The sequence below is a fragment of the Solanum dulcamara genome, chromosome 5 (assembly GCF_947179165.1).
Source record: "Solanum dulcamara chromosome 5, daSolDulc1.2, whole genome shotgun sequence".
NCBI lineage: Eukaryota > Viridiplantae > Streptophyta > Magnoliopsida > Solanales > Solanaceae > Solanum > Solanum dulcamara.
In genome coordinates this window covers 30824627-30838761 of record NC_077241.1, presented here as the reverse complement: position 1 = coordinate 30838761, position 14135 = coordinate 30824627, and the positions used below count along the sequence as shown (strand labels likewise).

General features: G+C 36.2%; 1 protein-coding gene across 7 annotated transcripts; it reads left to right on the top strand.

The window, feature by feature from the left end:
* The first annotated feature begins 675 nt into the window (after positions 1 to 675).
* Positions 676 to 12486, top strand: LOC129889117 (target of rapamycin complex subunit LST8-1). 7 transcript variants are annotated; one of them, XM_055964284.1, is made up of 12 exons: positions 676 to 831; positions 926 to 969; positions 1262 to 1380; positions 2381 to 2482; positions 2638 to 2750; positions 2846 to 2915; positions 8865 to 8942; positions 9333 to 9449; positions 9867 to 9961; positions 10131 to 10210; positions 10326 to 10385; positions 11874 to 12486. In XM_055964284.1, exons 3-12 carry the CDS (start codon positions 1273 to 1275, stop codon positions 11996 to 11998), a joined length of 948 nt encoding a protein of 315 aa, XP_055820259.1. In that variant the 5' UTR covers positions 676 to 831; positions 926 to 969; positions 1262 to 1272; the 3' UTR covers positions 11999 to 12486. The 7 variants fall into 7 exon arrangements, with proteins under 7 accessions (XP_055820259.1, XP_055820257.1, XP_055820256.1 ...); XM_055964282.1 differs by having other exon boundaries at positions 1255 to 1380; XM_055964281.1 differs by having other exon boundaries at positions 1233 to 1380.
* The last annotated feature ends 1649 nt before the right edge of the window (positions 12487 to 14135 follow it).

Sequence of the window (14135 nt, the reverse complement as noted above, 5' to 3'; positions counted from 1 at the left end):
GGATAAATGTCCAAATTGCCAACAAGTTAAGATTGAACATCAAAGGCGGGAGGTCTAGCCAAAGATATTAAAATTCCTACTTGGAAGTGGGAAGATGTGAACATGGACTTCATAATAGTTTGCCTCGTACCTAAAGGAAACATGATTTGATTTGGCTGGTGGTGAATAAAATGACCAAATCGGCCCACTTCCTACCACTTAAGACTTCTTATAGTGCCGAAGATTATGCCAAGATATACATTCGAGAATTGGTAAAGTTGCATGGTGTTCCTTTGTCCATCATTTCAGATCAAGGTACTCAATTTCGGCATAATCCAATCATATTGAATAATATATTTGAAATATTTGAAAAAAATTAAAAATAATATATTTAAAATATTTGATGAAAATTAAAGTGACAAAAATTTTTAAAAAATTAAAAATATTATTAAACCGGAATGATAGTAATATATATTAAATAATATATTTTTTAAAATATTATATTACATTAAAAAAGAATTACGAATATTAAAGATTTCATTAATGACACTATATGATTTATAATATGTTAATTACAAATATTGTATAATAGAAAATAGAAATATAATATAATAATAAAAAGTATTTAAAAAGTAAAATACAGAGTATGAATAGTAATTCTTGAAATTTGGATAACTATAATTCAACTCTCTGTATTTGGAGCATGGAGAGTAGAATAAAAGATAGTTAAATTGCTTATTCTCTATTTTAGTCTCTAGATATAAAAAATTTAGAGTAAAATTGAGCTGGATTGGAGATGGTGTAAAGAGATTTAGATTCTTACTCGTACTAATTGTTCGATGGGATTGAGAGGTAATGACAACTCTTTATGTAATTTTTTTTGAAGTTACACGATAGGAGTCATTCTTATATGGATAAATACGGCTTGTGCAATTCTCTCTCTTAGATTTTAGCTTTGCTAATTGATTGAGCTGCATCAGTGTTGGAGAGGTATGACATAGCTTTTCTCTAATTTAAATTTTTGAAAATTATTTCACAAGTTTGTGAAAGCAGGTTTGTAGTTTAGGGCGAGTGAAGGGAGCAAAAGCAGGTTATATATATTGGAGAATCTCGTCTCGTTAAAATAAAACGTAGGATTTGTGATGGAATTTATACTTGTGAAGATGTATAAATTGAATCCTTCATTCCCAAGTCCCAATTCATTTCACAAAACCCTAGTTCTCTATCACTCCATGATCTAATTTCATCCTAAGTTTTTTTGTGTGTGAATTTGAGTTGGAAGAGGGAATAGAGATGAGTCAACCATCGGTGGTGCTAGCAACGGCTAGCTATGATCACACTATAAAGTTTTGGGAGGCCAAGAGTGCCCGCTGCTATCGAACTATCCAATACCCAGAATCAGTAAGTTCCCTTAAATTCAATTCTTCATTCCCTTTGTCTCTATTGATCCTTGCACATTCAATTTGATTTTTTAGTTTTTAAACTCATGCTTAATGAATGTATAAGCTATGGATCATGTAAATTATCTGCTTTTCAGTTTATGCTTTCTTTTATCCTTTAATCTTTTATGTGTGTTCGGGTTAGTCAGTTTGTGTGTAACTAAACTTTTCCACCTACAACACATAAGCACAGATGCAGGTGAACCTGCTCAAAAAGGTTGGAGCAGATGGTCTCATATTGATGTAATATGCTCCTGTTCCCTTTCAGGAATACTTTTATTAATTGTCCCTCTATATTTAGTCCCATCTTTTCCAATCTTATAATCTCTAGTTGATACTTGTACGACATGAGATATGTTTGTATTAAGAGTTTTTTTAAAATTTTTTTTGTTTATTTATAACAGTAGTATTTGGAAGGTTTTATGTCTCAATTATGGTTGCTTCAGCAACAGTCTATCGGCACTGTTGTTGCTGCTGCCTCGATATTTCCTGCCAACCCTCGTTTAACCATATTTATATCATCTTTGGAGGTGGATGCCTTACATACATATGCTATATTTTGTTAAAGCAGATGTTTAGAACTTCTATCTTTCAGAGAGAAAATGAAATTAAGAAGAATAAACTTTTACATAAAGTGTTCCTACCAAACTGCATTCTCGCATATATGTGACTAATGTCATTACTGGATAAATTTGATGCCAAGACTGCAAATTCGGAAATGGACTTAAGCTTCACTTTTGAGTGGTGCTATGGTGTGCATTACGTTAAGTATTTGATCTTTCTTTCACCAAATAGTTGAGATGCTATCCATTTGTCCAAACAAACTATATTGGCAGGGAAGGTATGATAGACATTCAAACCATATGGAGAAATGTTTACATTTTAAATCAACTTATTTTTGTTGGAATAGTTATCTGATACGTCTTCCTTTACCATCTTTCCCTTTCTTGAACTGTATACAGCAAGTTAATCGTCTTGAAATTACTCCGGATAAACGCTTCCTGGCTGCTGCTGGAAATCCTCACATTCGATTATTCGACATCAACTCTAACAGTCCTCAGCCGGTAGGTCTTCAGGTTTTCCTTCTTTATTCATTTCTTTTCTTAATTCCGTTTCTTTTTTGTTACATGGTGTTTTCCTCTGTTGTGGCTTTGACATATTAGTTTGTGTTCATTTTGGTTCCCCAAGTTAAAGAAGTTTTTTTAATACTTTTTGGCAGCTGAGGAGCTTTGATTCACACACTAATAATGTGATGGCAGTAGGATTTCAATGTGATGGAAACTGGATGTATTCTGGATCTGAAGATGGCACTGTAAAGATTTGGGATTTGAGGTATTGTAGATATCAAAGTCGGATGTGTTACGATCTTTCCAACTTCTCATTTTTCCTTTAAGTCAGCTGTATCTTTGAATCTTTTGAATGAATAGGGCACCAGGTTGTCAGAGGGAATATGAAAGTCGGGCAGCTGTGAACACTGTAGTTTTGCACCCTAATCAGGTTTTATACTTTGATCTTTGAATTGTGTGAAGGTCAGTCAGTATATATTTAACTTCTTGGCTGAATTGTTGAACTCTCTGAGAACCTCATTAAGACCAGTGTTTTTAGTCACTTTTATCCTGTCTGTTTTTCTCAGCAAATTTTATGGCTTTGTTCAATTTCTTCATTGAATGAATATCCATATCAAATCTATGAGTTTTTAGCGGAACAAGGAAATATTTGAATGAGCTATTCAGACTGGGTTCCATCACAAAAGATGGAACTGTGCTAAAGAAGTAGAGATAGCATTGGCATCAAAGGGATGCTATTTTACATTTTTACTGCTACTTCATAGTTGTGTACCTCATATTCTGATAATTCAGTATAGAACAGGTCTCTCAGCTATGCTTCTGTTGATTATTTGGCAAATTTCAAGAAGTGTTATACTTTGGTATGTTTAAGTAAGAATATACTGTGTAGTTCTTAGAAACTTTATCAACAATCAATCAACTACATCTCAATCTAAACATAGTTGGGTCTGCTATATGGTCTTCAATATCTATTTCTCTCTAAAGGTCTAGTTCAAACCAATAGTAATCAATTTATCTTTATGAAAAATTAGAGTTCTCTAGAACTAGCTTCCTTCGAAATTTTCCCTTTTCCATATACAAATTTCTACTAACTACAAGTTTTATGAGCCTATTTGGCCAATCTTCTAAAAACTGCTGATTTTGAAAACCATTTTTGTCAAAATAACTTTTCAAGAAAGTACTTTTCGAGAGAAGCATTTGGTGTTTGGCAAATCTTTTCAGAAAGTATTTTTTAGTGTTAATTACGGAAAAGACAAGTATCAAGGTTCATTTTACATTCAGATGAGTGTTGTTTCTTATCCTCAAAACATCTCCTATTCCTTTCAAGCCAAATAGCCCACATGATGCAAACATGATCAGTCCTCCAGATCTGCTTCCGCTCATTTCCAACTCTCTGTCCAAGCAAGCACAGCAGCAAATGCTTCACTTCCTTGGGGATCACCCATTGCACTCCAAAGATGTTTTAAAACAGCATCCATAATCTGTCAGGACCATAAGGTCTCTTAGCAATAATAGAAAATTCATTATAAATCCACCAGGCATACATGCAAATTGGTTATCTGTTACCCTTGTAATGTGGGTTGATTTATACTTTTTTCGATTTCTGAATGTTTCATCGCATGACTCAGATTTTAACTATTAATTATTATAATACATTGTTTGAATTGCTTATTAGTAAGAAGCTTTTGGATGATACTTGCATTTAGTTCATTTGATTGTGTGATTTTGAGCATTCTAAGAGTTATCGGGATTTTGGATATTTTAGGTGTATAAATGTTGTGCTATTCGTAGAATGAGAAGGGGGGGGGGGCGACCTGGCTAGACGAGAGATCCATGGAACTTTGGAAGAACTCTGGCAGAGTGGGTTTAGAGTAGTTGACTTAGTTGTTTAATGTCATTTTTAAGAAGACAAAAATACCCAAAGAATGGAGGTGGAGCACAATGATTTTGTTGTGCAAGAACAAGAGTGAAATTCAAAATTGCAACCTAAGTTGCTCGGACTCGGATGCAGGTGTCCGATACGGGTGCGGATCTAGTGGTCGAATCTTCTATGATCTAAATTTTAAGATTCGGTGATACAGATCTATGTATGGATACGGATGCGGAGATTCTGCTTAAAATAATTCAAATATCTAAAAATAGAGTTATAAAACCTAAATTTTGTGATATTATATGGAGAACATGAGGAGAAATATTGATCATGAGGAGACACCTAAAAGGAGATAAAAGGAAAATGAGTGACAATAGAAATTCATATATACAAGGTATTTCATTTTCTTCATTTTCACCTTAGTTTTTGTTTTGACTAATAGAAATCATTTAATTTGTCTAGAATTTCTCCCTTGAATAGGTTAAAGTATCGAAAACTAGTTGACTAGATCGGTTATGGATCCCACACCCACACCCACGCCCATGCCCACGCCGTGTCGACACAGGTGCGGCACCAAAAGTGAAGAGTCCGAGCAACTTAGGCTGCAACAACTATATGGGAATCAAGTTGTTAATCCACACTATAAAAGTTTGGGAGAGTGGTGGAGATGAGGCTGAGGAGGGGTGTGTCTAATTCTGATAACTAGTTTGGTTTTATATCGGGGCGATCAACTATAGAAGTCATTCACCTTGTGAGGAGACTGGTGGAGCAGTATATGGAGTGGGAGAGGGACTTGCATATGGTGTTCATTAACCTAGAAAAGACGTAGGACAGTGTCTCCAAGGAGGTTCTATGGAGATGCTTGGAGGATAGAGGTGTATTAGTGACATACTTTAGGTCGATTAAAGCCATATACAATGGGCCAAGACTTAGATGAGGGCAGTAGGAGGTGAATCAAAGCAGTTCCCAGTTGTGATGGGGTTGCACCAAGATCAACTCTTAGTTCATTTCTATTTGCATTTGTGATGGATGAATTGATGCACCATATTTAAGATGAGGTGCCATGGTGTATGTTATTTGCAGATAACATAATACTGATTGGTGAGACTTGTGATATATTAAACACTAGGCTGAAGGTTTGGAGACAGACTCTAGAGTATAATGGATTCAGGTTTAACAAGGCCAAAATTGAATAATTGGAGTGCAAGTTTAGTGTGTTACGCCAAAGGTTGGCGTGGAAGTGAGTCTTGATTCACAGGTCGCTGCCAAGAGAGGATGTTTCAAGTATCTTGGTCTATTATCCAAGGAAACGAGGAGGTCAATGATGATGTCACAAACCATCTTGGTGCAGGCTGCGAGAAATGGAGGCTCGCCTACAGAGTTTCCTGTGTGATAAAAATGTATCACCAAAGCTTAAAGGTATGTTTAACAAAATGGTCGTTAGGTCGACTATGTTGTATAGGGTGAAGTGTTAGTCATTTAAGGACTCTTTTGTTCAGAAAATGGGAGTAGCAGAAATGAGGATGCTGTAATAGATATGCGGGCATATTAGGAGAGACAAGGTTGAGAAAGAAGATATTCGGGACAAGGTGCAAGTGGCTTCCGTGGTAGACAAAATGAGGGAAGCAAGACTGAGATGGTTCGGACATGTGAACATGAGAGATATAGATGCCCTAATAACAGGGTAACAACAAGGAAGAATATGCATCTCATTGGGACTGCTCATACTCTTCTCATTGAATCTCATTTTCACTGCATTCTTGGCCCGATGCAGTCCTCACATTCTGCTATTTAATTAATAGAATTCCCTCATCTTCCATCCAAAATATGATTTCCTATTCCATATTATTTCCTTATTCAGATCTCTACTCTATCCCCCTCGTGTCTTTGGGAGAACATGATTTGTTCATAACTTAGTAGGAAAAGTTGAATTATCCCCTCGTACTCTCAAATGAGTCTTTCTTGGTTACTCTCGAGTTCAAAAAGGATATTGTTGTTATTCACCTGATCTTCGTCGATACCTTATGTCAATCAATGTCACATTCTTTGAATCTCAACCTTGCTATACGTCTTTTAATCATTCTGATATCTCTGAGGTCTTACTCATATCTCAGGTTTTACCTATATAGACTTTTGAGGAATCTACGATTACTTCTACATCTTCAGCTGCAGTGCCACCACTCCTGACTTATCATCTTCGTTTGCATCCAGCGTTAGGCCCAAATGATTCATGTCATGTGTCGAATCCTGCTCCTACTAGACTTGCCTACTCCTAGTCAACTGATTGCTCTTCAAAAAGGTTTACAATCCACTTGTAATTCATTAACCCTTATTATATTTTCTTGAGTTATCACCGTCTATCATTACCCATTATTCCTTTGTATCATCTTTGTCCTTTATTTCCATCCGTAAGATTAAAGGTGAAACACTTTTTTCATCCAAGATAAAGGCAGGCTATGATTGACGAGATGTCTGCTTTACATACGAGTGGTACTTCGGAGGTTGTTTCCCCTCCTGCAGGTAAATCTACTGTTGGTTGTCGTTGGGTCGATGCAATCTAAGTTGTCCAGATGGTCAGGTTGATAGGCTTAAGGCTCCCCTTGTTGCCAAAGGGGAAAGGGGATTATAATGATACTCTCTCCTGTAGCAAAAGTAACATTTTTCCATCTTTTTTTACCTATGGATGCCATTCGCCATTGGCCTCTTCATTAGTTGGACATTAGGAATGCCTTAGAAGCACATTGATCTTGAGGAAGAAGTCTATATAGAGCAACCACTTGGTTTTGTTGCTTAGGAGAGTCTAGTAGCCTTGTATGTCAATTGCGCAGGTCACTCTATGGTCTGAAATAGTCTCCTCAAGCCTTGTTTGAAGTTCAGCACAATAATTCAGGAGTTTGGCATGACTCATAGTGGAGCTAATCACTCTTGTGTTTTTTATCAGCTTCTGCACCAAATCTGTGTTTATTTGGTGGTTTACGTTGACGATATCATTATCACCAACAATAGTCAAGTTGGTATCACTAATTTGGAACAACATCTCTTTCAGCATTTCTAGTCTAAGACCTTGGTAAATTGAAGTATTTTCTAGGTATTGAAGTTGCTCAATCTAGATCAGGTATTGTTATTTTTCAATGCAATTATGCCTTAGACATTCCTGAGGAAACAAGAATGATGGGATATAGACACATTGACATTTCTATGGATCCAAATGATAAACACCTTGCCAGGACATGGGAGCCACTAAGTGATCCTGGAAGGCGTAGATGATTGGTTGGAAAGTTGAATTATCTCACAGTGACTAGACCTGACATCTCTTTTCTTGTGAGTGTTGTAGATCAGTTTATGACTTCCCCTTGTGATAGTCATTGGGATGCAGTTGTTCGTATTCTAGGTATGTTAAGTTAGCTCCATGTAAAGGACTACTCTTCAAGAATTGAGGCCATGAGCATATCATTGGATATATAGATACTTATTGGGCAAGATCACCATTTGATAGACGTTCTACATTCGGATATTGTGTTTTAGTAGGAGGTAATTTGGTGTCCTGAAAGAGTAAGAAATAGAAGAGTGTGGTTGCTCGAACTAGTGCAGAAACAAAATATTGAGCAAGGGTTGTAGCAACTTGTGAGCTTGTTTGGAACAATCAATTGCCGAGAGAACTAAAATTTGAAGAAATCGGTCAAATGGAACTTGTGTGTGATAATCAAGCAGCACTTCATATCGCATCAAATTCAGTATTTCATGAGAGGACTAAGCACATTGAGATTGACGGTCACTTTGGTAGAGAAAGATAGTCTTAGGAGATATTGTTACAAAATTCGTGAAGTCGAGTGATTAAGTGGAAGATTTCTTCACCAAGTCCCTTGGCGGTCCTGATATCAATTACATCTGTAACAAGCTCTGTACATATGACTTATATGCACCTGCTTGAGGGGGAGTGTTAGAATATGAATAAGAACAAGAATAGTATATAAAAATCTTACTTGAAAAAAGATTATAATATAGTGTTTATAAATAGGGTCTCGGTGTGATAATGTAGATACACAATTTAATAATATTTTTCTCCTATATTTCTCACATATACTTATAACCCTCGTATATTTATGGGGTGATTTACAAGAATGGCCTTGCAAATGGCTAGTCTTAAACTTTTGATCCCTTTCGCCCCATAGGTAAAACTTCAAGTTCTAACAAGTTTTGACTTTTGATCTTGGAGATTTGCCCATGGGGAAAATAGGGTCAAAAGTTCAAGACCATCCACGTACATGATAATTGGGTTTAATTTCCTTATTTTTTTTGGCATTCTTTATTTCAGCAGACCTAATTCTTGTAAATCTCTATAGGAAAGTAAAAAAACTTTTCTTTCTTGACTTCTATATTTCCAATTTATGTGTGTATGCCTCACCAGAATATGCTTTTGATTGATCCATCCTCTCCTTTCAATGAGACGGGCTTGAGCTTTTCTGTTTGTTCTATTTCATAAATCTCATTCTTCTATATGTTTTGCAGACTGAGTTGATATCTGGAGACCAAAATGGCAATATACGTGTGTGGGATTTGAGAGCAAATTCATGTAGCTGTGAGTTGGTATGTAGTTTAGTTTTCATTAGTTCGTATAGTTTGTGGTCTTTTGGATTATGGTCACTTGGAATTGAAATGATGGTTGGAGGATTGATTCATGAGTGAATTTCAGGTTAATTCTGAGAGCTACACCATTAGCATTATAAGAGAAATGAATTCTTTTTTATTGATTCAATTATTTCAATTAGATGGTGAGCTTGTTAAACATAAACTGATCGTGCCTCATATATCTGTTGGTGTTGATTAGCAATTTCTTTCAAAAGGAAATGCTTTTTCTTTTAATAATGTAATACATAGGGCACAATAAAGGGTATTTAGTGGTCAATATCTCTTGGCGTGTGGATGTTTAGTGTGAAGTACACAAGTTGGTATTTATCAGTATATTTGAAAACTTAGGTACCGGAGGTGGATACAGCTGTTCGGTCTTTGACTATAATGTGGGATGGAAGCTTAATTGTTGCTGCCAACAATCGTGGAACGTGTTATGTTTGGCGTTTACTACGTGGCACTGAGGTAACCAATGGTCCAATTCTACAATTCTAAACTGTGCATGTCATATTACATATTGGAAAAAAAAAACTGCACGTGATCTTTTCCCTGAGCCCCAAATTCTTTCACTAATTTTGTGGGGGGGGGGGGGGGGAGAAAAGAATAAGGAAACAGCAATTAATCGACACAAGTTTATTTTAGTTTTTTCATGTTTCTGTTCTGTTAAATATAGTAAATGTAAAACCTTTCACTGAGCCGTCTTATCAGTTTTTCCTTTAACCATCTTTCTTCCTTTGAACTGGATTTTCAGTCTGATTGAACTCGAACCAATTTTCATCCCTTCTCATGTGCCAACATCCTCATGTATTCGGATTGTTTCTGCAAGCATTTTGCTACAGCTGTGACTGAATATTACTAAAACTGACTTCACATAAAATGCAGACAATGACCAACTTTGAGCCTCTGCATAAGTTACAGGCTCATGATGGTTATATCCTCAAATGTCTTCTTTCACCTGAATTATGCGAACCTCACAGGTGAGAGTTTTTCATTATTGCTCATGTTAGCTTCTATGTTTCTAGTCTCTTATCTTTAGTTAGTTACTTGTTCCAGTAAATACTATTTTTTCTACCTAATGTGCTTGGGACACTTCCCAATTTAATATGCTTTAACAATTCTTGATCCTTCCAAAATTGTAATTTATAGGTATCTGGCGACTGCATCTTCTGATCATACTGTCAAGATTTGGAATGTGGATGGCTTTACCTTGGAGAAAACTCTGATAGGTATCAAATTCCATATAATTGCCAGTTGGCATTTTTGCTTATCTTCCCCCTTTCCTGACAGCTACTTTCAAATTCATCACATGTAATATTCATTAAATTTTGGTGTATTTTCCAGGACATGAACGCTGGGTTTGGGACTGTGTATTCTCTGTAGATGGTGCTTTTCTCATCACGGGTACATACTGAACTTGTTGTGAACTGTTAGAGTATTTCTTATATTTCCTCCTAGCTATAGTTCATGAGCAAGTATTTTTGGTGCATTGAGAGTACTTGTGTCATTTGAATTGTAGTTTTGGTTTTTTCCAGTGGGTAGAAAATAGGTGTTGAAGAGAGATTTACTGTTCATCAACATTCCCCAAGTGAAGGAACATAAATGAGGTTTTTCATTAGAGGGAGTGAAATGCTATGGAGCTGGTCAAGGATTTTTTTGTTCCTTCTGTGTGCCGGGTGAATTGCATGGTGGACTAGGGGCTGATTCAACATTTGAAGCTTGAAAACAATAAACGTGGTGTAGGATGGCAGAGTGACTCCAATATAGTATTTATTTGGGAAAAGATCATAATTGACTGGGAATAGATTTGGGTTGGATTTTATATCTGACATCTGAAGTTAGAGAATCTGATGATTTAAAACCTTTTAGATCTGTTGTTTATGCCCAAAGACCATTTCAGATTAGACACAAATGTTTCTCTGCTTTTCAATGAAGTATTTGAGAAGTCTGAGGTATCAGGTTCAAAACTCAGTGGAGACGAAAAAAACACTAGGTGATTCTTCCATCTATCCTAGCCTTGGTGGACAGAGTTACCTGAAACCTGTTGCTGGTAGGAGGTGGAAGGTATCCCGTGGAATTAATCGAGGTGCGTGAAAGCTGGTCCGGACACCACGATCATAAAAAAAAGCCTTATTAGGTGCTTTATGCCTCATTTGTTTTTATCACATCTCAATATTTAGATGTATTAAAATCTGAATACTAATTAATAAAATTGTTCTTCTCACAACTGAATATATAAACTTATTTTTATCTAAAAATTAATAAATATTAAATTCAATATCAACAAAATATTCTTAGAACATTATATGGCGGTTAACTTGGTTGTGGTGATGGCTCGCGATGGTGGTTGTGGTTGCCGATTGCGGATGAGGTTGGCTAATGATGGTGTTGTGGTTAGTAGCTTAATGGTGATGGGGGATGATAATAGTAGTTGATGGTGGCAGTTGATTTTAGTGATTGATAGCGATGGTGGTTGGGGCGCCGAGTCGTGTAGTTGATAATGGTAGGCAGCGACAGTAGTTTATGATGGTTGGCGATGATGGTAGTTGTGAATGGATGGAATTAGTGAATTGCCTTTTTCATAGAAATCATTAAATAGACATCTCAATGATATTAAGACTTTGTTATATATGTTAATCACTCAAATCTATTTAGACCCATTAAGTGGTTGTGGGAAAACAAATCACTTATTGCTTAAGATTCATACCTAAAAACAAATAAACTTAAAGAATAAGATTTGAGTGATCGAAGATTATAACCTTCATCAAGTTCAAACAAATGAGGCCTTAGACTTTTGTTGTCCATTTCAGCTTCAAGTTTTAGTAGTTGGTCTCTGAAGTATTTGGCTTTTCAATTTTGCTCTAACATGAAGCAAAAACACTACCCTTGCAGCATCTTCTGATACAACAGCAAGATTGTGGTCCACATCTACAGGCAAAGATATCAAAGTATACCAAGGGCATCATAAAGCAACAGTATGTTGTGCTCTACATGACGGGCCTGAACCTTCTAGCTGAACTTGGATCATGCATTGTTCATCTTACATTCAGACAAATTGTTTGATGGACATCATAGATTGCCCCCGAGGGCACTAGTTTAGTGGTAATACCCTGCAGTGTGTGATGTGTTGGTCGGATGAGGTACATGCGTTTGAGCATTGCCGCATACAAAAGCTTGGTATTTAAGTGAAAAAGGGTAGATGATCCACTGAAATCATGCCAGTTGGCCCCCAAGGATTTCGTGGTTATCAAATATATTTTAGATGTAATTTGGACGATTGACGTGGTGTTTTACAGGATGTTCAGTTTATCCTGTTCTCTAGGCATGTGTAGAGAAGTGGCATTCTACCATTAGCTTACTTCCATGGTTTCATGGCATCCGTTGAAATTGTGTGCTTCTACATATCCTGATCTGTTTGGTAAAAAATTCCAGCACTGAACAAAATCATGATGCAACACTCAGTTTTTGGTATGAGCTTTTAGCATAAATAATACATTTTACTTGATCTCGAGGTTTTAAATTTGCTCTTTATTTGAGTTTAACCATCTAAGATCTCAACAACAACAACCCAGTAGAATTGCACAAGTGGGGTTTAGGGAGGGTAAGATGCACGCAGACCTTACCACTACTTCATGGAGATAGAGAGGTTGTTTCTGTAAGACCCTCGGGTCAAAAGTCACAGCTCCAAGTGGGAGAGAAAAAATAATAATATATATAGCATAAAGAAAAAATAAAAAAAATAAAAAATAAAAAATAAAATAAAAATAAAATGCAATGCAAAATTTACAAGACAAGAACAATAACTATAGCAAAGTACTACAATAATTAAAGGCAATAGCAACACAACTATAAAGGCACGCTTAGACTTACGACCACCCTAAATTGATACACGGTAAGACACCATTTTATCCTTACTTGCCTTCTACCTTAATCAACGACCTCTACTCTTTTTTATCTAAGGTCATGTTCTCGGTGATATGGAGTACCGCCATATCTTATCTAATCACCTATACTTTTTCGGTCTACCCTTACCCCTCCGCATAGCTCCCAAATTCAACCGCTCGCACCTCTTAACTGGGGCGTCGACACCCCTCCTCTGCACATGTCCAAATCATCTCAATTTTGCTTCTCTCATCTTGTCGACCACGGATGCAACTCTCACCTTCTCTTGAATAACCTCATTCCTGATCTCGAGATTTTAAATTTGCTTTTTATTCGAGTTTAACTATCTAATATCTATCGCTGAATCACAACTAATTTAAATTTGTGCCTAGTAGACCCGCTAAGGGGTAACGCCTCCCGGTCTTGGACAGTCTCCATTTTAGGCTCAAAACACAAACTATGATTAAAGGGTTAATCGGATGTCGGTCATTCTACTACACCTTTCGGTTGTCAAGGTCCACCAAATACAAAATCATGGTGAGTTTTTTGCAACACCCCAATTTTCTCAATCCTTCTTTCAAAGTTTCTGTAGTTTCAAATATTCCCCTTAATTCAAAAGCCTTACAAAAAGACACAATATATGGTGTGAATTGGCACATTTATAAACCAACCCAAGTTTATTTGCTGCAGATAACAGTTACTCCAACACCCGCATCTTGTCCTCACTATATTGATCGTAGGTGTGTACGTGGATCGAGTTGTTTGGTTTTTATAATACCTAATTTAATTATTTGTTTTGGGATTTTAAATTTATAAATCAAATCAAATTAATTAAAGTCGGGGTTGTCAAATTTGGGTTTCTTGGTAAAGTCTTCATACAAATATATAATTAAATTGTACTTCAAACATTTATTTAGTTCTATTAAGATACAATTATCTAAGGTGTTTTATGAGAAAATAACAAAAAAAATTGAGCATGACACTAAAATATTCAACAAAAAATAATAATGAAATCATATAAAATAATGCAAATTAATAAGTCATAAGCCTAGTGGTTTGGTCTTGGGACTTCCATGTTAGAGATCTCAAGTTTGAAACCCCATGTAAGTGAAAGCAAGGAGTTTGTCTTCTGGGTCAAACTTGTCGCACCGGGCTTGTCTAGTGTGGGTTAATCTCCCATCTGATTTGCGAGCTATTGCATAAGAGTGGGAGTTTTACCTTGTGTGCACCCAAAAGGTAGCGGTTGCGGGTCTCCCTTGTCATCAATTTTTT

Excerpts from the sequence above, each read along its gene's own strand:
- LOC129889117 (XM_055964279.1), top strand. Across the intron at positions 9,962-10,130 it reads GAATTATGCGAACCTCACAG|GTATCTGGCGACTGCATCTT; the intron begins GTGAGAGTTTTT and ends TGTAATTTATAG. Across the intron at positions 10,386-11,873 it reads TGGTGCTTTTCTCATCACGG|CATCTTCTGATACAACAGCA; the intron begins GTACATACTGAA and ends CTACCCTTGCAG.